The 23,480-nt window shown below is 54.4% G+C and overlaps 2 protein-coding genes across 8 annotated transcripts in view; both read right to left on the reverse strand.

Moving 5' to 3' along the window:
• CHADL (chondroadherin like) overlaps window positions 1-5,065 on the reverse strand; it is a 14,274-nt gene extending 9,209 nt beyond the window's left edge. For 3 of the 4 annotated variants that reach the window (XM_053226845.1, XM_053226844.1, XM_053226846.1), the window contains exon 1: window positions 49-1,717. In XM_053226845.1, coding sequence (XP_053082820.1) covers window positions 49-465 — 417 coding nt within the window. In that variant the 5' untranslated portion in view covers window positions 466-1,717. The other variant, XM_027070638.2, reaches the window with a different exon arrangement.
• Window positions 5,066-7,595: 2,530 nt separating this feature from the next.
• RANGAP1 (Ran GTPase activating protein 1) overlaps window positions 7,596-23,480 on the reverse strand; it is a 32,132-nt gene continuing 16,247 nt past the window's right edge. For 2 of the 4 annotated variants that reach the window (XM_027070636.2, XM_027070635.2), the window contains exons 6-16: window positions 21,740-21,874; window positions 18,829-18,987; window positions 17,469-17,582; window positions 16,950-17,049; window positions 16,779-16,863; window positions 15,603-15,780; window positions 14,544-14,663; window positions 12,424-12,526; window positions 11,140-11,228; window positions 10,761-10,882; window positions 7,596-8,669 (exon numbers count right to left, since the gene is read on the reverse strand). In XM_027070636.2, coding sequence (XP_026926437.1) covers window positions 8,600-8,669; window positions 10,761-10,882; window positions 11,140-11,228; window positions 12,424-12,526; window positions 14,544-14,663; window positions 15,603-15,780; window positions 16,779-16,863; window positions 16,950-17,049; window positions 17,469-17,582; window positions 18,829-18,987; window positions 21,740-21,874 — 1,275 coding nt within the window. In that variant the 3' untranslated portion in view covers window positions 7,596-8,599. Of the gene's footprint in view, window positions 8,670-10,760; window positions 10,883-11,139; window positions 11,229-12,423; window positions 12,527-14,436; window positions 14,664-15,602; window positions 15,781-16,778; window positions 16,864-16,949; window positions 17,050-17,468; window positions 17,583-18,828; window positions 18,988-21,739; window positions 21,875-23,480 lie in introns of those variants that run through there. The other 2 variants (XM_053226847.1, XR_008300543.1) reach the window with 2 other exon arrangements.

Consider the following 23,480-nt stretch of genomic DNA (forward strand, 5'->3'; position numbering starts at 1 on the left):
GGTTCCCCCTGCTGTCCTCCCTGCCCACCCCCCCCCCACCCTGCTGACCTCAGGGATGGCGTTTGGCACCTCAGTGAGGTTCTGGTGCCGACAGGCGACATGCCACCTGGAATTGTCGCAAACGCACGTCTGTGGGCAGCGTTGGGCAGCCGCATGCCAAGCTGGGCCCGGTGGCAGCAGCAGGGGAAGCAGCAGCACCAAGGAGACGCTCTGGGTCCTGGGAGGGGGAGGGAGGGTCAGTTCACGGGGGCAGATGTCCCACGCTGTCCATTCACCAAGGCCAGCTCCTGTTTCCAGAGCCCCTCGGACGTCTTTCTCCTTTGGCCCCAGGGAAAGTGTCATTGCCCTGAGCCTCACGACACCCCGTGCGGCAGAGGCTCCATTCTTAGCCTGGTTTAACGCTGGAGGAAACTGAGGCTCAGAAAGGAGACCTGGCAAGTCCCTTCGACCATCTATCTGCCCCATGGCTCAATGAGTACTTGCTGAATGTGAGGATGAGCCAAGGGCTCAGAGGGTGTGCCGGGCTGTGGTGAGGCTCCGGGGTCCAGGGGAAGGCTGGGGCCTCCCAGTGTCAGGGTGGCAGAGAGAGAGGCAGCCAGGCCTCAGACAGATGTGGTGCCAGCTCCATGGTGGCAGGGAGCATACAGGCACCCACAGTGAGAAGACAGCCTGGCAGCCAGGGGGGAACTAGGCCAGGCCCCAGTTTGTAAGGCAAGGTTTGGGGGACCAGATATTGGGTCTGAGAGCCTCAGGGAGCCTTAATTGGCAGGTGAGCAGGAGGCTTGGGCCTCTGTTTATGCCCCTGTTGTCCCTTCATCTTTGCCACCGCTCCAGTTCAAACTGGGGTGGGGGAGCTGAGCAGACAGATGGGCTTGGGCTGTGCTTTGGGCAGCTCTGTCCCCTTACCTGTCCATCGTCCCCCAACTTCTCCACCCATTACCCAAGTGGACCCCTTGGCCTCACAACTACACCCACTGCTTGTCACTTCTTAGGGATGACTGTGCCCCAGGGCTCTCCTGGCTCCCCCACCCCATGCTTTGCCCACCACCAACCAGAGGGAACTTTCCAAAATGCAGATGGGCCCTGACGCCACCAGCTGAGAACCTTCCAGCGTCTCTGCACGGCCTTTGGTGGAAAGCCCTGACTCCTGATCCCACCTGGAATGTGCTCAAATTGTCCAGTGTCACCCTCGGCTCCCTGACCATAAACACACATGACAGACCTTCCTCCTCGCCACCCGACACCTAACTCGCCCAGCTTTTCCTTCTGTTCTCAGCTCACATCACAGCCTCTGGGCCGGGCCTCCACCCTCAGCCTCCCCAGCTCTGCTCACCAATGGTCACCATCTGTTGTTCAGTCTTCTAGAAGGCCGGGGCCGGTGACATCCTCCAGAGCCCGGGGTGAGGCCGAGGCTCCGGGTGGACAGGGGACGGGGCCCATGGGGGCAGATCCCTCAGGGACAAGTATCCAGGGCTCAGAGGCCTGCTGAGCTCTCAGACAAGCCCTGGAGGACTAGCCCACGGGAGCTCGCTGGAGCAGCTGCACTCCATTCACCATCTTCCTCAGAAACCGCTTCAGGGACACCCTCGGGGGATCTCTCGCCCCAGCAGATCCCATAGCCCCTGTCCCCCAAGCCCTGAGGCCCAGAGAGGGCCAGGAGCTTGCCCGCAGCCCCTCAGCTTCTCTAAACACCCCCTTCTGCCCCCAGGGCCCAAACACTCACCCCTCCATGCCGTCCGGCTCACACTGCCAGTCGGCCTGGATGCCGCGGGAGCCCCCCTCTCTGGCCCGCAGGCCTGGCAGCAGGGACAGGGCTGAATGGGAGGCATTGTGGGCAGTCCAGCCGGAGGCTGAGGTGAAGGAGGGGCGGGCAGGGGCGGGAGCGGCGGCTGGAGTTACAGGGCCTCCTGCCCGGCGCCGGCTCAGGGCTCCAGATGGTGGCCCGGGCCTGAGAGCCCAGCCTGGGCAGCTGGTCCCGGGCTGGCTGGCAGGGAGCTTCTAGCGGCCAGCCTGTGGGTCCCGGCCCTGGGCTCCCTCCCAGCTGTGGGCTGTCCTGTCGGGCTGCCCCTCACTAGCCTCAGTTCCCTGCTCTGTGAAAAATAATATTAGTAAGTAGCTCACAGGGTTGCCGTGGGGGTCCAGGAAGGTAGCTGGAATATAGTAGGTGCTCAAGAATGGTTACCTCAGTCCTTTCTGCTTCACACATTTACATACAGTGTTTGACACCGTACAGACAATATTCTGCAATTTTTTTTCACCTAACATCAAATTATCAGGAGTGATCCTGGTTGATTCTTCTTAGTCGTGTTTTAACTGTTGTCTAATATTCCATTGTATACAGGTGGCAACTCCGCTTACCCGTTAATCTTGGAGATTTTGGTCGCCTCCAACTTTGTTACAAACGATACTGTGAAAACAATGTCCAAATACTTACCTTCCTGGACACACTTGCAAAGTTCATCTCAATCATAGCAAACTTCAACATATCCTGGGATTGTTCAGATCCGTGTTTCTGGTGCATTTGCTTCTGTCATTATTCAGTTTGCTTGGGTTTGGTTTTGTTTTGAACCAGAAATGGCGCCACACCACTCAGACTTCTGCATGTGCTTTATTTCACTCAGCAGATCTCATGCCAGTGGCATCACTGAGTGTGAACTCCTCTAGGTGCTTTTTTTTCCACTCGACATTATGTCTGTGGGCTTCATCTGTGATGCATATTTTAAGAATGTGTTTATTTTCATCTTTATATACCATTTCAGCACTCCATTCCATAAATAGTCCACAGCAGTGGCATGCGGGCAGAGGTAGGAGAGCCATCTGCCCCAGATGCAGGCAATAAGGGAGTGTGCTGTCCGTAGGGAACTTCAATGCAATGAGACCCACTGGTTTGCTTTTTATTGTCATCACGTGCTGGCTGACGATTCTAAACAATGCCAATGCTAAAATATTCTTCTCTGCTTAGGCGGAGGATTCTCACCTCCACTTTTTTTTTTTTTTTTTTTTAATGTTTATTTTTTGAGAAAGAGAGCACGAGCAGGGGAGGGGCAGAGAGAGAGGGAGACACAGAGTCTGAAGCGGGCTCCAGCTCTGAGCCGTCAGCACAGAGCCAGATGCAGGACTCGAACTTACAAACACAAGATCGTGACCTGAGCTGAAGTTGGACGCTTAACTGACTGAGCCACCCAGGCAACAATCCATTCCACTCTTGGACATTTGGGTTGCTTCCAGGGTGAGGCTATTATGGAGAGCGCTGTTTTCCATGTCTGCGTGTCTTTTGGAGAACATGGCGAGACCTGTCTCTGTCGGGATATACTTACAGGTGGAACTTCTGGTGTTAGAATATGCTTATTTTCAGCTTCAGTGGATACTGCCAAAGTTTCTCAAAGTGTTTGTACCGATTTACTTTCCCCCAGCAGTGTGGGACTTCCGTTGCTCCACACTGTCACCAGTGCTTGCTATGGTCTGTCTTGTACCTTAGCCATCCTAGTGAGGGTAGGACAGCATTACGGGATGATTTGAATGCGCGTTTCTCTGAAGACTAATGAAAGTAAGTACCTATTCATATGCTTTATTGTGAAGCCCCCAAACCTTTTGTTCGTTTTCCTATAGTCTTATTAACTTGTAGGAACTCTATATATTCTGAATTATTTTTTTAGTTTATTTATTTAGAAAGAGCATGAACAGGTGGGGGCAGAGTGGGGGAGGACCCCAAGCAGGCTCCACACTGTCAGTGAAGAGCCCGTTGTGGGGCTCGAACCCACAAACCATGAGATCATGACCTGAGCTGAAACCAAGAGTTGGGTCCTTAACTGACTGAGCCACCCAGGAGCTCCTCTGAATTATTTTAGAATATATATTGCAGAGGTGCCCGGCTGGCTCAGTCGGTGGAGCATGTGCCTCTTGATCTTTGGGTCTAAGTTCCAGCCCCATGTTGGGCGTAGAGATTACTTAATACAATCGGGGCATCTGGGCAGCTCAGTTGGTTAAGCATCTGACTTGGGCTCAGGTCATGATCTCATGGTTCATGAAAGTTTGAGCCTCACATCACACTCTGCGCTCAGTGAAATTCGTTTATTAACATGAATGCAGACAGCTCCTGCATCTGCTGTATTCACTGCCACACATTAAGAAAAAAGTTTTTAAGCTTTTAAGTAATCTCTACACCCAATATGGGGCTCGAACTCACAACCCCAAGAGTTGCGTGCTCTTCTGACTGAGCCAGCCAGGCGCCCCTTAACTGCTGATTATCTCATTGCATGCACACCCTGTAATTAACCATTCTTTTCCCAATGGACATTTAGGTTATTAATTTCCTGGAATCCTTTATTAAGTTGCCCTTATAATTTGTCGCCTCGTATACACACAAAACGGTTTCTCTAAGGTAGATCCTTAGAAATGGAATTTGAGGTCACAGGCTACACATACCCTCACCTTTTTTAGTATCTGCCAAATTGTTATCTAAAGTGGTTTTATTAGTTTGACATCCCTCCAGCAACATACAAAATGTAGGAGATTCATTGCTTTCCTGATGTCACCTCTACGTGACATTTGCCAGTCTGGTCCAAAATGATGCCTCTGTGGTTTTGTTTTCATTTCCTTAATTACCAGTAACGTTGTTTGCTTTTCACACTTCATCACCTGTGAACTCTGTTCATATCCTGTGCCCGGTTTTCAATTGGATGTATTATTCTCAACACTAACTCTTATATGTAAGTCACAGTGTCTTTTTGTACTTTATCACCTTGCCAGTTCTCATGGCATATTTGGTTGTTATTCACTTTCTATTTTGACAGAGGCAAATTTCCTTGTGGCTTGTGCTTTTGGCATGTCAGAAAATGCTCTTGTGTTGCAGCATCCGGTGGCTCAGTCAGTTAAGTCTCCGACCCTTGATTTCAGCTCAGGTCATGATCTCATCTCACAATTCATGAGATCAAGCCCCGCATCGAGCTCTGCACTGACATCGTGGGGCCTGCTTGGTATCCTCTCTCTGCCCCTCCCCAGCTTGTACACGTGCTCTCTTTCAAAATTAAAATAAACATTTAAAAAATTATTTTTTTTAATATTTATTTTTTGAGAGAGATAGAATGTAAGCGGGGGAGGGGCAGAGAGAGAGGGAGACACAGAGTCTGAAGCAGGCTGCAGGCTCTGAGGTGTCAGCACAGAGCCTGATGTGGGGCTCGAACCCACAAACTGCGAGATCATGACCTGAGTCGAAGTCGGACGCTCAACCGACTGAGCCACCCAGGCGCCCCTAAAAAAATTTTTTTTTAATGCTCTTGTGTTCTACTTCCTTAAAAAAAAACTATGGCTGGTAAATGGATGGATGAGGATCACTCTGAACGTTGCAGACAACTGTGCTTCCACCCCATCCTGGCCCCTGCCATCCCCAGACCACCGCCCACCTTGAATGCAGGGTTTATCACATACAAGCATATGCTGAAGATCTTCACCCGACATCCGGATTCATCCGTGGTATGCATGTGGCTAGAGCTGATGCGTTGGCTCTCAGTCGTCCAACCCTATACTGCATAGCTTTGCATCTGACCCGTGTTCCTGATGTTGGCCAGAGGCCTTTCTGGGTTCTTGTTATCAGGAAGTGCTGCTTGGGAGACCCTTTGGCCATGCTTCCTGGGGGTTTACTAGTTTGAGGCTTCAGAATGGAACTATTGCTGATTTAGCCCCAAGCCCATGATTGAACTCCCTTTGTGAGAACAGCCCGGTGCTGAGCAGGCCTTTCGTACGTGGCGGTTACGCACCATCTAGGCTGAGGCACCTATGCCCTTGCAGATTCCAAGTCATGGTGCTCAGGGACCCGGAGCCTGTGCAGTCTCGGGACTAGCTGTAGCTCTTGGGAGCGTCTGAGTCAGAAAAATTCCAAAGGCTACACAGCTCTCTCGGTACACAGTGGAGACCTGACCTTGGAGCTGGTCTGAAGGACCGAGTAGGGCTGGGCCTACACTCCTGGGACCACAGGATTCTCCTCAGTGTGTGGCCCCGAGAAGCCAGGAGTGCTGAGCCGCTGCAAGGTTAAGTGAGATCTGTGGGGCTCTTCTCAGACCGAAGCTCACACTCACGTAACCTAGGAGGCACCAAGGGCCAGCTCCAGGCAGCCTGGAGGGAAAAGCCAGGCCCCAACTCAGCCCTGAACCTCAGTCTCTCCTTCTGTTCAATAATCACTCGTGAGAAGTTGTACTCGAATCTGAAGACTCAGGTCTTGCATCCCTAACTCTTTTAAGACTTCCCTGGCCTCACTGCCCACCATTCTGACACTGGACCACCGTTGTTGGTCTCCTACACCACAGTGGGAACCCCCACCCAAAGCTGCGGCTGTGGCCCCAGAGCTCAAAACAGGGCCTAACAAAGGGGTGGGGGTCAATTGGACATCCACCCGCCTTCTGCCACATCGCCTCACATGGAGGGTAGGAGGGCAAGGCACGGGCATCTCCTCCACCACCTGGTCAAGAAAGACGTTACCTGGGCGGCTCAGTCGGTTAGGTGTCTGACTTTAGCTCAGGTCATGATCTCCCAGTTTGCAGGTTCGAGCCCCGCATCGGGATCTGTGCTGACCGCTCAGAGCCTGGAACCTGCTTTGGATTCTGTGTCTCCCTCTCCCTCTCTGCGCCCACCCCCACACATGCTCTGTCTCTCTCTCAAAAATAAACATTAAAGGGGCACCTGGGTGGCTCAGTCGGTTAAGTGACAAGTTCGGCTCAGGTCATGATCTCATGGTTTGTGAGTTCGAGCCCCACATCAGGCTCTGTGCTGTCAGCTCGGAGCCTGGGGCCTGCTTCAGATTCTGTGTCTTCCTCTCTCTCTGCCCTTCCCCAATTCGCACTCCCTCTCAAAAGAAATAAAACATTAAAAAAAACAATAAAAAAAAAAAAAAAAGATGTTGCCTGAGTGGTCCACAGCCAAGAAGGAAGCGCTGTCCCCTAAGAAACTTTGGAGGGGCCTCTTCAATCCTGTGGGAGACACGGGTTCCCCAAGTGTGCCTGCTGTCTAAGGAGGGCCCTAAGGAGGGTCTGCTTAGCTGTCCTCGTACCACGTGTAGCAAAGGGAGGAGGGAAGGCCCCCAAGGGAGGTGCCCTCCATTCCAGGCCCTGGAGCCTGATACCCTGTGGCGGCTTCCCAGCCAAGCTCAACCCTGCAAGGTGACCTTGCTAGACAGACCCAGGAGGCTCCTGACTGTGCAGCCAGTGGGTTTTGTGGCAAAATCTGGACAGTGTCTGGCTTAGGTCCATAAATGGAGTGATGCAGGGGCCAGCAGCCCAAAGGCTAGGTCAAGGGTAAGATGGTGCTGAGCAGATAGAAACAGGCCCAATTCAGGGCCCTCAGTGCCCAGAGAGGAAGGGCCTCCCACCCTCCCTGGCCCCCAGGAATGGCTGTCCCCTGCTGAGCACCAACCGGCCAGCTGTTAAAAGGGGAGCTGGCACAACTGGATACATCTGGGCCTGGGCAGGAGAGGCTGCCCCACGGGACAAGGCTGGCACAGGAGCTCCTCTGGTGATGGACAACCCCGTACAGACGGAGGTGGGACTCTGGGCATTAAGGCCCTGAGAACCGCCCACTTAAGGGTTGAAAGACTTTTCAGTCTCCACAGTTGCCACACATGACTTTATTTGTGAAGCCCTGGGCACAGCCCAGACACACAAAGAGCACAAAGGGGAAAGCACAGAGCGTCAGGGGGCAGCTCCAGCCCAGTCCCCACCCTGTCTGGGTCCTTTAAGAGCACCCGAGCTGCAGCTCACGCTCAGTGGGCCCCGCCCCTGCCCCTGGGCTGGAGAACAGACTTGGGCCAGCCAAAGAGCCCCCTCCAGCACGGCCCTCGGGCCAGTCACAGACATCTCAGCAGCCAGGAGCAGGCCCCATGGGTCTGGAGCCAGCATCATCTACCCGCGACTCCTGCTCCTAGACACCCAGTGTTGCCACTGGCTTTTCTTCCTGTCCACGTGGCACGGGAACCAGGGCCTTGCCTTCTACTGATTGCCCCACAGCCCCACGACGGTGGCAGTCGCTGCCCCTCAGGCTGCAGAGATCAATACAGCAGGGATGGACGACGGGGATGACAATGGCTTTAGAACCAGGGCTTAGTGACAGGAAGCAAAGGCAGCACTAAGTGAGCAGCCCCAGGCAGGGCATGAAGCGCAGCCCGGCCACAGCACAGAGGGAGGGGACAGTGCACAGACAGCAATTCCCTAGGCCCTGGCGCAGCCCAGAAGGGTAAGGAAGGCAAGGTGGGAGGGGACCGCCACAGGGCCTGGAACTGGAGGCACGCATCAGCAGAGCGCCCTCAGGTGGTAACAAGTTTAATGGCAGAGCAGCTCTCAGCCCTTTCATGGAGGTGGGGGGGGGGGGGGGGGCGGGGGGCGGGCCAGCTCCTCTCCAGCGGGACCAGGAACAGTCCAGCAGGGAGACATTAAAAACCCAAACCCCAACAGGAAGCACACACCTGCACACACACCACACCGACACACATACTCAGGGACTGACATGACACACGAGACAAAGACCCTCCCTGCCTCTGGCCAGAGTCCTTCATCTGAGTCCCTTCCCAAGTCACTGGTTCAGGCCAAGGGGTGGGGAGAGGTCGGTTTCGCATCTACACCTTGTACAGCGTCTGCAGCAGGTTGTGGCGGGCAAAGGAGCAGGCCTCCAGGGCACCGTTGGGCCTGTGGGGAAAGAAGGGTCAGTGCAGGGGGTGGGAGGGCACGACACACACCACTGGGGCCCAGGGAGTTCAGGCTGCAGCAGGGGCCAGTTTCCCACCTGTGGAGAGGGAGTGGGGGCCATTTCTGAGGCTAAAAACATGCCAGCATCCAGTTTTCTAACTTTCAGGACGACTTTTCCAGGAGGCGGGGGCGGGCGGGAGTGGGGGGTGAAGCTCAGAGGTGGCAGCACACCCAAGGCCGCTCAGCCCAGACTTGGCCAGAACGCAGGCCTCTGCTCTCCACCAGGCAGCCCTTCCCAGGGCGTCCTCACAGACCCTACAGTGCCACCTGGGCCCTCATGAGTAATGGTCTGGCCACTGTCACCACTGAGATCATTAACATCACTACACAGGAAGAACGTGGGCGAGACATCCAGGGGGCCAGGCGAGTGTGGGGCGCAGCCAGGACCCGCAGCCCACAGACACCTTAGTCTAGCGCAGCTGTGAGACCGCACACCATGTGGCCAGGAGTTGAGGGAGGAAAGATGTGCCTGTCACTTCAAGGCCACTCGGTCACCTCAAAGAAGATCTAAGGGACAGCTTTTATAAATCCCCGTTTTAAAGTGGTATAGACTGAGGCCTGCACTGAGGGCGGGCAGGCAGCTGAAGGAGGCACCTGTGACAGACCAACAAGGGCAAGGGCTTCTTCTCAGAATAAAAGAAGGCCCAAGGGAAAAACGCCAACTAGAAGCTGAAGGGGACAAAAGGAGCCGGACTTTTGGGGGGGGGGGGGGGGGAGGCAGGGACTAGGGCCATTGACTGGAGATGCTCCAGCGAGCTAAGAGCTGGGGTCAAGGCGATGTCCCCTGCTGTGGGAACAGGCATGGGGAGAACGCAGCTTGCTGGGAAGTCAGGGCCATGAGACGTGCGGCCACGGTGAGGGCTCGCGCTGGACTCTGGCAGAGGGGCCACGCACTCAGCTCTACACCCGTGAGGTTCAAACTCATGACCCCGAGATCAAGAATCACACGCGCCGCCGACTGAGCCCGCCTGGCACCCCTCAGCCCAGCTTTTCACTCGGGCCAGTCCACCTGCAACAGAATGGGTGGCCTGGGCAGCCACAGTGGCGAGGGGCAGGTGTGGAGGCAGGCAGGTGGGCAGACATGCGAGAGCGTGAGGCCTGAGGAGGCAGTGCTGTGCGCAGGGAACCGCAAGATGCCGCGGTGGCGGAGAGGCCACGGCGCGAACAGTCCCAGAAGCCAGCCAGCATTCCTCACTGTGCCCTGAGCCAGACCACCCCCGACACTTCACACACCCAGGCACGACCCGATGGCACGAGCCACACGAATGTCACCCCCACCCCCCCGCCAAGGCGAGGGGGAGTTTCTGTCTCTCTCCTGCCTCACTCCCACTTCCCTCCCAAAGCACTGGATTCACGGTAAGTACGGGTGGTCAGAGCCCCCAGAGACCACCTCATTCAGCAACTTGGTGGGACAGATGGGAAGACTGAGGCCTGAGGAGGGCCAGAGGTCGGCTGGGGCTACACAGGGCCCCCGTGAGAGCAGGGGACAAGCCTTCTGACTCATCCCTGGTGGGCACTGGAGTCTGAAAGCTCCTTGTTATCCAGCTATGGCTACTGCCCCACCAGGCGCCAGGACCCTCCTCCAGGACACGGCCAAGATTTCCAGGTCTCTGGGCATTTGGCATTCGCAGGGGAGGGGCCTGTGGCTGCAGAAGACGGGTGTGACAGGCCCCTTCAGCCTCAGCCCTATAGCTGAGAGAATGGACACAGAACTGCTCGCAGAGACATCCCGGAGTACAGGACCTTGAGCACCAGGGCGACCATGGGCAAACTCCTCCCCTCCTGTGCTGTTTCCTCGTCTGGAAAATAGGGGCCTTTCCACGTTCTCTCTCTCAGGAAAAGACACTATTCCTGAGCCCCCTGTCCTCAGCTTAGCACAGGGGAGGAGAGACTGAAACGTGGATGCTGAGAGCCCAGGAGGCATGAGGGTCTCTCATAGGCCTGAACGTGCAGGCCAGGGAAGCCTGCACTGACGAGGGGCCTGCAGACGCCGGAACCGGCTGCCGTGTGAGCCAATGAGGGCACACTCACTTGGTCATGAATGCCAGCAGCAGGGGTGCGAGGGCCTTGGGGAAGTAGTCCTGCTGCACCATGTGGTTCAATGCCATCAGAGGGCCATACAAGTTGGCAATGGCCTTGACCTTGTCTTCACTCTGTAAGGGGAACACAGAGCACAAACAGGGTGAGTGAGCTACAGGGCCCCCGGGGTTTGGGGTGCTGTAGGTCTCCACCACCAGCCCCCTGCCCAGAGAGCCCCATGGCCAAGGTCAAGCTGAATCCCATCACCAAGGCGAGGCTGCTTAAGCAGACCCAGAGACAGGGTGGGTGACAGGTCCCCCGACAGGACTCAAGGTGTGGGACAGGGTGGGTGGGCGGGCAGGTGTACTCCCTTCCTCCCCTGAAGTTGCACCTTGAGCAGACCCATGTGGATGAGAAGCCTGGTGAGGAAAGCATTGGAGTTGAAGGAGGATGAGCTGAAGGCCTTCTTCATCAAGGCATCTGCAAGACAGAAGCAGCAATGGGGCCACAAATGAGTTTGTGGCAGCAAATGGCTGGTTACCAACCAAGGTCACGTAGCTCTGGCACACACAGGCTGGGTCCTTTCTTCTGCACTGATCAGGTGAGCACAGGGCAGCAAACCGTGGTCCCAGGCTGAGGGGACAGCCAGGAGAAGGGCTCAACCTACCAGCTGTGACACCTTGTCCTTCTCATGCTGACTTCACACACTGCAAAAGGGCTTGGGGACCTTGCACAACCAAGGTGGGGCAGGCAGGGGGCAAGTTTAAGTGAGGCAGATCACCCTGGGGGAGATTTCAGCGGTTCTGTAGAGGTGAGGGGGAATGAGCAGAGAAGGGAGGGGAAGGAGTGGCCGAGGGTCTATAGGCACTGTGTGGGCACACACTTCCGTGCTAGGCTGTTCTGGGAAACAATTCAGGTTACTTGTTCCCATCAATGCTCATGGGGATGGGACCTCAGGGAGCAGACTTAGTGACTCCATCTGGGCCTCGCCAGCCTACCCAGCCTTGCTCCCCATTGACCCTCCTGCCTCAATGCCACCCACAGGGCACCAATCCAGGAGAAAGCACCACATTTCTCCACTCCTCTCTACTCTTCTCCACGTGCTGGGCCCTTCCTTCCCTGTCTGCCTTCCCAAGTCTGACCACACTGCAGAGCTCAGACATGCGTGGTCAAGTGGAAGGTGACAGGTGCTATGATGGAGGTAACAGGGAAAGGGGTAGCAAGGGAGGGTCATGACAGGACCAGAGATCTTGGGAAGCCTTGTGAAAGAAATGGGGAAAGCAGGCATCCTCCAGGGTTGCAGGTGGAGGGGACTGTGTGCAGAGGCTCAGGTGAGGACAAAAGCCCAGCTCTCTCATGGCCTCTCCTCTGAGAGGACTGCTCCCATCAGGGCCTTGGGGCTGTGACTATCTGGTCTTCCTACAGCAGATGCCTGGCTGAGTTCTAACTGTAGGTAACTGTATGGCTTTGGAAAGGCGTCAGTTACCCCATCTGCAAAAAATAGGAGAGCAGCCAGCCTACTCTGTGGCAGGAACCCAACAAAATAGGTAGGAGGGGGTGGAGAGCAGTACATACTTTAGTGTTGGAACAAGGGGTTCCAGCCACCGTAAATGTCATCTGAGCCCTGATGCAGCAAGAAGGCAGGGCCATCCGTGCCCCGCCCACCCCACGTTACCTACTGCATCTTGCACTGCTGTCCTCACTGTGGCTTCATCCTTAAACACAGACGACACCTTCAGGAAGGCAGAGACCACCTTTTCCGGGTCAGATGTGTCAGTCTGAGAACACAAGAGACAATGGCTAGTCACCAGGGGCCAGAGCCCCAGGGAAGATGTGCCTGCACTCTGCTGCTGGCTTGGCTGGAAGAGGCCTTGGTGAGACACAGGCCTCTGGTGGGCAAAGATGGGTCCTGCCTCGCGCCCACACTGTCCCCTTCGAGCCAAGCATGGTCTGGTCCATGGCAGGTATGCAAAGCATACAGGGGGAGTGCATCAGTATTAAAATGGGTTATTCCCGTGACCCAGTGCTCCTCTTCTTATAATCTAACCTGAACAAAATAATCCAGGATATAGGCTAGACGTCATTCAACACAAGGAAGTTTAACTTCACCTAACTTCACTGGGGTGGAGACAGGTGGAAGCAACGTGAATGTCCAGAAACAGTGTCTGAGTGCTATATCCACTCACTGGGGTAGCGGGCATGGTTCCTGACACAGGAGATGGCGAATGGTATTACATGAAAAAGTGGGCCTTTAATCTCATTTGTCAGGGAAAGAAACAGAGAAAACATGAAAAGGAAGTCAGCCAAAAGGCCAAGCCAGCTCTGAGAGCGGACACATTTTATTTCTCTGTATTTATCATTTAACTTCTCTGAAACCCTGCTGTCTCAGGTGTAACCCAGCGTAGCAGGGTCTACGCTCTGGGCTGCCCAGAGGGTTACATAATGAAACCATGTCTAAGTACTCGGAGCAGTGCCTAGCCGACAGGAGGCACTGAACAGTCACCTCAATATGAATCAGGGAATGAGGAAGCGAACAAATGGATGAACAAGCCAGCGAACCAACAAACGAGTGAGGCAGGAGCAAGGGCACACTAAAGCACGTGACCTCCACAGGAGCCCTGGGCATGACAGCTGTTCTAGAACACAGGAAGGAAGCCTAGGTGTGTGCACACGAGTGTGCTGGGAAAATGCCCCAGGTGTCACTAGGTGCAGCAGGCCTGCTCTTCCTGCAGCCCAAGTGTGTTCCTGGTGGCGGGGTCCACTTCTGGAGGTTGACAGATACACTGGTCACACTCATTTATGTGTATTTTTAAAATGTGGGGGAGGGGCCCTAGCTGGCTCAGTCTGAAGGAAGGGTATGCAACTCGATCTCGGGCTCGTGGGTTCGAGCCCCATGTGGGTCACAGAGACCACTTAATAAATAACACTTGGGAATGCAAGCTGGAGCAGCTACTCTGGAAAACAGTATGGAGGTTCCTCAAAAAACTAAAAATAGAACCACCCTACACCCCAGCAATTGCACTACTAGGCATTTATCCAAGGGATGCAGGTGTGCTGTTTTGAAGGGACACACACACCCCAGTGTTTGTAGCAGCACTATCAACAATAGCCAAAGTATGGAAAGAGCCCAAATGCCCATCAATGGATGAATGGATAAAGAAGATGTGGTATATATATACAATGGAGTATTACTGGGCAATCAAAAAGAATGAAATCTTGCCATTTGCAACTACGTGGATGGAACTGGAGGGTATTATGCTAAGTGAAATTAGTCAGAGAAAGACAAAAATCATATGACTTCACTCCTATGAGGACTTTAAGAGACAAAACAGATGAACATAAGGGAAGGGAAACAAAAATAATATAAAAACAGGGAGGGGGACAAAACAGAAGAGACTCATAAATATGGAGAACAAACTGAGGGTTACAGGAGAGGTTGTGGGAGGGGGGAGGGGCTAAATGGGTAAGAGGCACTAAGGAATCTACTCCTGAAATCATCGTTGCACTATATGTTAACTAATTTGGATGTAAATTTAGAAAAATAAAAAATAAAACAAGTTAAAAAAAAACAGCAAGGAAAAGTGGGCCAGTTGAGCCTGATTAGTATTGATTGGAATTTCTTGCCACCAATAAATTTGCCTATTGATGTCGAAAAATAAATAAATAAATAACACTTAAACAAACGCACCTGGCAGTCCCCACTCCCGCTGACAGTGTCCCCTCCCAATCCCATGCTCTGCTCGTCCCCATCTCCACGGCACGCTGGGCTCAGAGGTTGGAAGCGTGGCCACCTACCTGCTGGGCTATCAGCACGGAACTCTTGGGCCCAAGGCGCAGCAGCTTCTCTGGAGAGGGGAAAGCCAGGAAAGTGGAGACGTCTGCAGGAGGCGGGGAGGATAGCACGGGAGCTGGCTCCTGAGGGACAGGCGGCACAGGTGGCTCTGTGGAGGTCCGAACCCAGACTCTTCACCCAGAACATGCAACCTTCGCTCTAGGTAGTCAAGGCTCAGAGTCTTGGATTCTTCCTCTCACTCACGTGCAGCCCCCAAAGGGTGAGGGGCCCGCAGACGCCGGCCCTTGCTGGCTCCTAGCATGGGAGCCTCTGGGATGGGGGCAAGCCACCTCCTTAGGCCAAGCGCCTCCTTGCCATGACATACAACGTCCCAGAAGTGATGTAAGAAGTGCGTGGGGGCCAAAGTGGACCCCACCAGGAACTGGAGTCTAGCCCGGATAAGCACTGCTAGCGAGGTGCCCAGAGAAAAACTGAAAACTGGAAAGTGTCTAGCCACTTGTCGAAATGCTTCCATAAACCAGGAAAAAAGTGAAATTCAACATGAGTGTGGGGGTCCTCGTCCAACCTGTGGTTCGCCAGAGTTTTTAGTCAGGAGCTTATGAGGAAAAGGACACGGTAGCCCTGACTCCACCAGCCCTCCTGGCGAGGCGAAGGGACACTGAGTGTTCAAGCTGGACCAGTCTCCAGAAGGGGGGGCTGTCCCTGCAGGTCGCCAAGATGGGTAGGAAAAGAATTTCTATTTATGCCTATTTTTTACTCTCTTCTTTTAGAGATATTTATGTATGTTTCATACTAAACGGTACAGCCGCGTCATATATGCTATAATCACATCATGATGCGTAAGTGAATAAACGCATCTGTACTAGGATAAATATAAATATGGATGAATACAGCTATATTGGGATGACTTTTCCTTTTTCACTTACAGGGGTGTGCATTCAAAAATAGTTTGCACCCAATGTACTTAAGTGGATTCCACACCCACCGCCCCCGTGAAGATGTCCCAGGACTTCATATTCGAGAACCAGGGCTCTGATCCTGCCAAACGACAAGGAACTCACTCCACTGTTTGGGTCCAGAATCTTCCTTGATGGTGTGGATGACTCCTCTCCTTGCCCTTGCTGTGGCTCTTCTTCCTCCTCCTCCTCTTCCTCCTCCTCTTCCTCTTCTTCCTCCTCCTCCTCTTCCTCCTCCTCTTCCTCCTCTTCCTCCTCCTCCTCATCCTCACCCTCATCGTCACTGCAGAGGGGAGTTGACTAAAGCAGACCCTCCCTGCCCAGAGGCCCATGTTGGCTCTGAGGCCTGGCTCCACAACCCACAGACCCCAATCAGGTGGGAGGGAGCCTACAGAGGATGGGGGCGCCGCTGCTCCCAGGGTGAGGGCATGTGGGTCACCAGGGAGCCCATCATCCAACTCTCATCACCCAGGGAAGCCCATGTTGTGAACACAGAGAAACCACATATCCACCCTCGCCCGTAGTCCCCCACTGGGGAGACAGAAAAGGAAGAGAACAGTCCGTCACAGCTGAGGCCCAGGGCTTGGCATGAATACTGCCCAGGCTGAGACGCTGTATCTCACTGCTCACAGGAAGCTGTGGCGGGGGGGGGGGGGGGGCGGGGATGGGGATTTCTGGGACTGTGAGCCCCTCAAGGCCATCTGAGCCCCCAGTTCCTAGCAGCAACACAGGCACAGAACTGAGGGGACACAAGTGAGGGTCTGACAGGTGAATGAAGCCAACCTGGGGGCCAGAAGGGCAGAGGGAGCAGGTGCTGATGACGCAAACTGACTCCCACCCACACGGAGGAGGCAGCCCTGCCATCACGGCCATGGCCACAGCCCATGTGGCTCCGCAAACCCTGAACTCCCTGCTCTCTTGCATCAACCTCCTCCTTTCTGAACTCTGTCTCCAAGTCTGGTTCCACACCCCCATCGCCGCCCTGACCTCACTGCTACTCTACCCCACCTGTCAGCTCAGACCAAAGGTCATCCCTTCAGAAGCCTCCCCACCTCACCCACTCCAAAGGGTGACCACTCTCAGACCTTCACTGTCTCTGAACATACAGGAACTTAATCATTCTTGGCCGCCCGTCCAGCCAGAATGAAGTCCCACGAGTCAGAAACCTTCACTGTCTTATCCTTGTGCCCCTGATGCCTCACACAGCATCTGACACATACAGGGGCTCAAACAATGGTTCCTAAATGAATAAAAGGAGAACCACAGCCCACAGCTCCCTACCTGAGGGAGGCCAGCACCTTGGCCATGTTGAAGCCGTCTAGCACCTCCTGGAGCTGCTCGCAGCCTTCTTCTCCCAGCGCGTTGCCTGCTCGCGGAGAGGAGGAATGGAGTGTCAGGATGGGCAGCAGGGCCCGCCCGGCAGGCGTGGGCCAAGGCCACCACTCCTATTACCATTGAGGTCCAGCTTCTCCAGCTCAGCCTTGTCGGCCACGGCCTCAGCAACGGCCAGAGCAGCATCTCTCTTGATTTCACAGAACGACAAGTTCAGCTCCTGAAAATAAGAGAAAGGAGTAGAGGCCAGCAGAATCACAGGCCAGGAGACCACGTTCTCCTCTGAAGCCTGTTTTCCCCAAGGGAGGGTAAGGCAGGCTCTGAGCTCCAGCTGGGCACAGTGACAGCGACAATAATAATAATGCCAGTTAGCTAGCAATGCACCAGGTACTCAAGGCGCTCTCTCACACTATGCTATGATGACCTCCATTGCTCCCTCCTCCCATTTCCAAAATGGTGAAACTGTGGCTCACGTCACACAGGTGAAGAGAATTGCACAAAATGAGAGAGATGTGGCAGGGCTGAGCCACAAACCCAGGCCCACCTGGCCTTAAAGACCACACCCCTGACACCCACGGCGGCAACCCCGAGTGTGGGGGAAGCCCAGACCCGAGGGGAAGACACGGGTGGCGCCGGCACCTTCAGCTTGGGCAGGCCCCCGCGCACGGCATCTGCAATGGCGACAGCACCCTTGGAGCGCACCAGGCAGTCCCCGAAGTTGATCACTTCCACCTGCCGCAAGGTCTTCAGCGTCTGCGAGGAGGAAGCAAAGGCCAGGGTGAGGGTGTAGGCCCCCCAGCAGCCCTCTGAGGGCCAACGGCACACCCTGTGTCAGCCTCCACACTGTCCTCCTCCATCCAGTCTGGCCTTCTCAGCACCTCACCAGCTTTTGTCACCTCCTGGCCTCTGGCTAACCTCCCTCCACTCTACTTCTGTTATATCCAGAACCTTCCTGAAGCATAAATCTGACCAAGTTGCACACTAGCTTAAAACACTGCATGGCTGCCTATTACTCATGGGAGAGCCTCAGAATCAGCAAGGCCACGAGTTTTTGCCTCCCTCTCCTATTGTCTGACCCTCAGACACCTCCTGAACCTTGCCTGTTTCAAACCAGGACCCTCTCCCATGCTGCTGATCCCTTCGCCTGAAACACCCCTTTGTCCAAGGTCCATTTGTCTTATACAACTTGGCCAAAATGTGACCTCTTCCAGAAAGTCTGCCCTAAATCTGATCTGAACTTCCTGTACTTCCCCTACACTTGCAGATGCTTCTGCCAATCCCCCACAGCAGCAGGACTAGGCTTTTGTGGAGTCTTAGGGTCCAGCGAGGTCTTGACACCCAAACAGCCCTACGTTCACAGCCCTGCGCTGTCACAGGCCTCACCCCTCCCTCCATGAACTAGGGACTCCTTGAAGGCAGAGTCTGACTCAACTCTGCATGGCCCACACTTGGCACAGGGCTGGGCACTGGACAGGGCTCGATAAATAGCTGATCAAAGAATCAATGAGAAAAGCAGTCGGGCTGGAACCATCTCCCATGCAGATTCTGAGAACTAATCCAGCACCAACAGCTGGGTTTACACAGAGGCAGCTCAGGAGGAAGGCAGTATGGACACTCAGAGCTGCCCAAAGAGAGCGCAGGTAAGCTTCTGACACATGGCCTGTTCTGTAATGTACCCATGAGGTACACATCCGGTGGGTGGGCAGAGCAGCTCACCTGCTGATACGTGCATTAAAAAGGCAGCAGCCAGGGGCACCTGGGTGGCTCGGTTAAGCATCCAACTCTTGGTTTCAGCGCAGGTCATGATCTTATGGTTGATGGGTTTGAGCCCCACAATGGGCTCTGTGTGGAGCCTGTTTGGGATTCTCTCTCTCCCTCTCTTTCTTTGCTCCTCCCTTGCTATCTCCCTCTCAAAATAGATAAATAAGTTTAAAAAACAAAAGAAAGGCAGCAGCCAGACCCTGCTTACTGCTCTCTGACCCTGCCACTCCCGCCTCACCTTGGCCATAGCCACAGCGCCCTTCTCGGTGAAGGTGTTGTCGTTCAGGTTGATGACCCGTAGCAGGGGGTTGATGGCGAAAGCCTGGGCCAGGGCAGTGACACCAGGGTGATTGATCCCATTCTGTGGCATGTGGACCTCCTCCAGAGTCCCGATGATCTGTGAGGGGCAGGAGGGACAGAGCAGAGTGGTGGGCACCCGAGCTCCAGGGACATCCAGTAGGTAGGAAGGTGGCACTACACACTAGATACGGGGAGAGGCTGCCATCCACTTGGGCACGGGCTTGTCCACGGATATTTTGGGTGATCTCAAAGCAGAACTCTGGGCATGGCTGTATCTGATCCCCTCCATAGCCTCATGAGGGAGACTGACCTGGGATTAGGAACTCCACCAGACAAAGACTAGGGATCAGAAAGGCTAAGTAACTTGTGCAGGGTCACACAGCGCAGAACACAAGTTTCTGGGTCTGGTGTCCTCCACACAGGGAGGACCCTGGGTGTTGGCCCAGGAGTCTGCCCTGGTCCTTCTTTGCACATTGCAGCTCCACTGGGCCTGTCTTTCTTGGGGCTCTCCTGCCCTGTTCACACGGTACGACTGGTACCCCACATCTACCTCCTTTTCTAGGGGGCAAGGTCTTCCCCAACCACCTAGCCTTTCTTCATCCCAACCTTTTGACACTTCCCTTCTCTCTGCTTGGAACACTCTGTGTCCTTGTTTGTTGGCATTTTCTTGGTAGACTGACTCCTATGCAGTCTTCCTATATACCTCTCATTTTGGATACCTCCTCTCCCAGGAGGGCTTCCAGGATGCCCCCACCCCCACCCCAGGCACAGGCCAGTGCTCTGCCTGTATCCCCAGAGCACTCTGTCCTTCCACTATCATGGCGTCCATCATCTGGACTATCAACAACACCTTCCTGTCTACATTCCACCAGTTTCTGAGCTCTGAAGGAGCCCATGCCCCAGTCTCCGCTTCCACCAAGGATTGAAGCCAGGCCTGCAAGAACTCTCCAACTAGGGGCCTTTCGTTGTTCCAGGGTACCAGAACAGCACAGAGGGTTCACAAGCAAATACAAGCAGGCCAACTGAGGAACGCTACCAGTCAGGGCTGCTCAATATTTTCTGTGCCGCAGACCCTTCCGGTGGTCTGGTAAAACCCCTGGCACCCTTCTTAGCATGTTTAATAATTTTAAAACAAATTATATAGAACTACAAAGGAAATCAACTCAACTGGAAGACAATCCTCAAAATAGTTAGAAAAAACCCCAAAGGTGTACTGTAGTAATATGCGTTCACCATATTACAAAGGCACTGAACAACAGCACCTCGGGGCAAGTCTGCAGTTATTGTGATGCTACCGCATGAGAAACGTTTCTGTAGATCTGTACAACTATTTCACGTGAAAACATTTGTGATTTCTACCATCAACACAATCACGGGCGGGTGTTTTCTCTTTTATCTTTATTTTTTTTAAGTTTATTTTTTGAGAGAGACAGACAAAGTGCAAGAGGGAGAGGGGCAGAGAGGGCAGGGACAAAGGATCTGAAGCAGGCGAGCCCGATGCGGGGCTCAAATTCTCGAACCCTGAGATCATGACCTGAGCTGAAGTCAGACACTTAACCGACTGAGCCACCTAGGTGCCCAATCGTGGGCATTTCTAAAGCAGCTGAGGCTTATCGTCTACTTTCACAACTGAAGGTAACACTACATCTTAAGGACACCTGGGTGGCTTAGGGCATGATCTCACAGTTCGTAAGATGGAGCCCCGTATCAGGCTCTGTGCGGTGGCTGCTTGGGATTCAATCTCTCTCTCTCTCTCTCTCTCTCTCTCTCTCTGCCCCTCCCCACTTGCACTCTTTGTCTCTCAAAGTAATTAAAAAAAACCACTACATTTTAGTTACGTTAGTGTTAATAATCATGCAATCTTCCCCCATCCACATTCAAAGACTCCCTGGGTTCTATCCACAGACTAGAGGCATCCTACGGACCCCAAGTCCAAGAGCACAGAAGGACATCTGATGGATGCTTAGCACAACCACAGCACATCCCCATTCCCACCCACCACACTGGGGACAGCAAGGTGAGGGAAGGGGCGCAGAGAAGGCGTAACCTTTAATGTCATGATCTTTACAAGGATGGTAACTAGGCTCCTCCGGCTCCAGAGGCAGCAAGAGCTCTCCTGCAGCCCGGGGTCCAGTAAGGCACTTGTCCCCCACTATTCCCACTCTCTGCCTGAGGCAGGCGCTCCACCAGGTAGACCGTCTTAAGTAGCAACACTATGGGGAATGTTGCTGTGGCCTGAATACAGTTAATACCGCTAGGATACTGTCTACCACAGAAAACATTTACATTAAGTGAAAAGACAGACTCCAACGTTCCCAGCTCCATGGGGTAGGGGTGGCCCTCTCCCGGAGCTCACAGTCAAGATCTCAACAGTGTCAGGGGAGGGGGCAGGGCACCAGGGCAGCTATGAGGAGAGAGGAGAGTGGAAGGAGAGGAGTAGGGGGTAAGGGCACCTGTGCCACTGCCCCCTACCTTCAAGGCTAAGTCTGAGGACTTACTCCATCTCTGTGCCCCACCCACTAGAGGCAGAGACACTGACCTTCAGGGAGCCCAGGCCGACATCATGCCAGGCTGTCGTCCTGCTCGCTGCTCTGGCACCCCTGACTCCCATATCTGAGCCAGGCAGACCTCGCTCACTGATCAGAGCCACACACAATCTTCTCAAACAGGATTCCAGGAGCCACTACCAATTCACCTGCAGTGCTGGATGGGGTGGCTTTTCAGACACATCACAGGCACTCTGCCCCACTGCAGAATGAGCCAGCAGGCTCAGAGAGGGGAAGCGGCTCGCCCTAGGCCTCGCAGCTCAATTCCAGAGTAGGGATGCAGACCAGGATTAAAAGCCTCACCCCGAAAGCTTCCGCCAAAGCAGTGGCTCCATCGTTCTCCAGACGGTTTCTGCCAGCCACGAAGACCTTCAGGCCCAGTGGCTTGCCCTGGGCACTGGACTTCCGGTGACACTCAGTCAGAGCCGCTGCCAGGATCTGTGGGGGAAAAGGCAAGGGGCCCAGCCCTGAGGCAGGAGGCCTGGTCTTCAACCTCCCATGCCACCTACTGGCAGTGGACACAGGGACAAGAACTGCTCGTAAGCACCGTGGCCGTACTGCACGTGTGCCAGCACCCACAGCTTACAACGAAGGGCTTTCCCATATTCCACTTCATTTGCGTGTCCCACCACCCTGTGCCTGTTAGAGACGGGGAGATAGAGACCTGGCAGGAAGGGAGACACCAACATGGACAGGTCAACTGAAAGACAGGTCCTAGGGAAGGTGCTTCAGTCAGCTCACTTTACTGCCAGATGCCCTGTCAGATGGGGACCATCGTGATTCCCACTTTCTGGCTAAAGAAACTCAGGCTCCAGGAGGGACAGAAACATTCCTCTAGTCGGTAAGCAAGTGGCTGAGTCTGGACCAGAACCTAAATCTTCTGGCATCTCTTGCACGTTCTCCAACACCTAAGGGGAGCTGGCTGAGACCATGGCCCTGCCACACTCATCGGACACATGCCTGTGCCCAGGCCAGCCACCCACAGCAGGATCTCAGCTGCTGGGAGGAAAAACCGGAAACCCAGTTTATCCTGCTGTTGAGGTGGTGCCAGGAGGTGGCTTCTACATGGGTGATACCAACAGAGCCAAGAGTTAAAAAATACTGGCTGGCTGCTGGGAATCAGAGACACCACAGTAAATAAAACATAAAAGATTCACAAGAAGGGCATCAGGAGAGAAGCAATGTCTCCACAGCACCGACAGGCCATCAGCACGCTCAACGAGGGTCCTCTTGCACCTCATTTGAACCTCAAGACGAGCCTGGGAGGCAAGGGGTATTGGCTTTCAACTATAAACAAGGAAGCCGAGGCTCAGACAGGTAACCGAGCTGGCCACGGTCCCACAGCAAATATGCATCGGAGTTGCAACTGACAGCCAGGTCAGCCTGCCTGCACAGCTCTCTGTCCCTGGGAGCCACCACCAGCCTGACTCCTGATGCGGTGGGCCGTGCACATGCTCAGTAGAGACTGTGGACTTCCGCCACCAACCAGCCTCCTGAGGAACCTTTGCAGAGGAGGCAGCCAACTGTACCAGCACCCCCCATTCTCCCCAATTCCCTCTGGAGTCACTGTGGTGAGGTCATCGCTCCTACAAGAGTCCAGCTTGGGGACTCTGGGTCTGGAGAGCTCCAAGTAGAGGGCTATGTCTCATTCCCATGTGAATCCTCGAGGCCCCTCCAATTCCCATGTGCGTGGCACACTGGCCACACTGAATGCATTCCAGCTGGAGGGAACACATCCTGAAGGACCCAGAGACCCTGGTGCTTGCGGCCCCCGGGAGGTTCAGATCAGCAAGGCCGGCACCCACGAGATGAGACAAAAAGCTCTCACCGAATGAGTGGTGAGGAAGGTAAAGCTAAGTACAAACCACATTCGAGTGTGGAGCGGGGCTGCTAGGAGGCCCCTGGGTTCAAACTGTTGTGTTCCCTGGGCCATCCCACGTGCTGAAGTAAGGGCAATGCCTGACAGCCAGTTCTGGAAGCTCAGTCCCCCCCGACGCTGCACAGCAGAAGGCAGCTAATGGGAGGCTGAGGCAGATTACAGGCA

The sequence above is a fragment of the Acinonyx jubatus genome, chromosome B4 (assembly GCF_027475565.1).
Source record: "Acinonyx jubatus isolate Ajub_Pintada_27869175 chromosome B4, VMU_Ajub_asm_v1.0, whole genome shotgun sequence".
Classification (NCBI taxonomy): Eukaryota; Metazoa; Chordata; class Mammalia; order Carnivora; family Felidae; genus Acinonyx; species Acinonyx jubatus.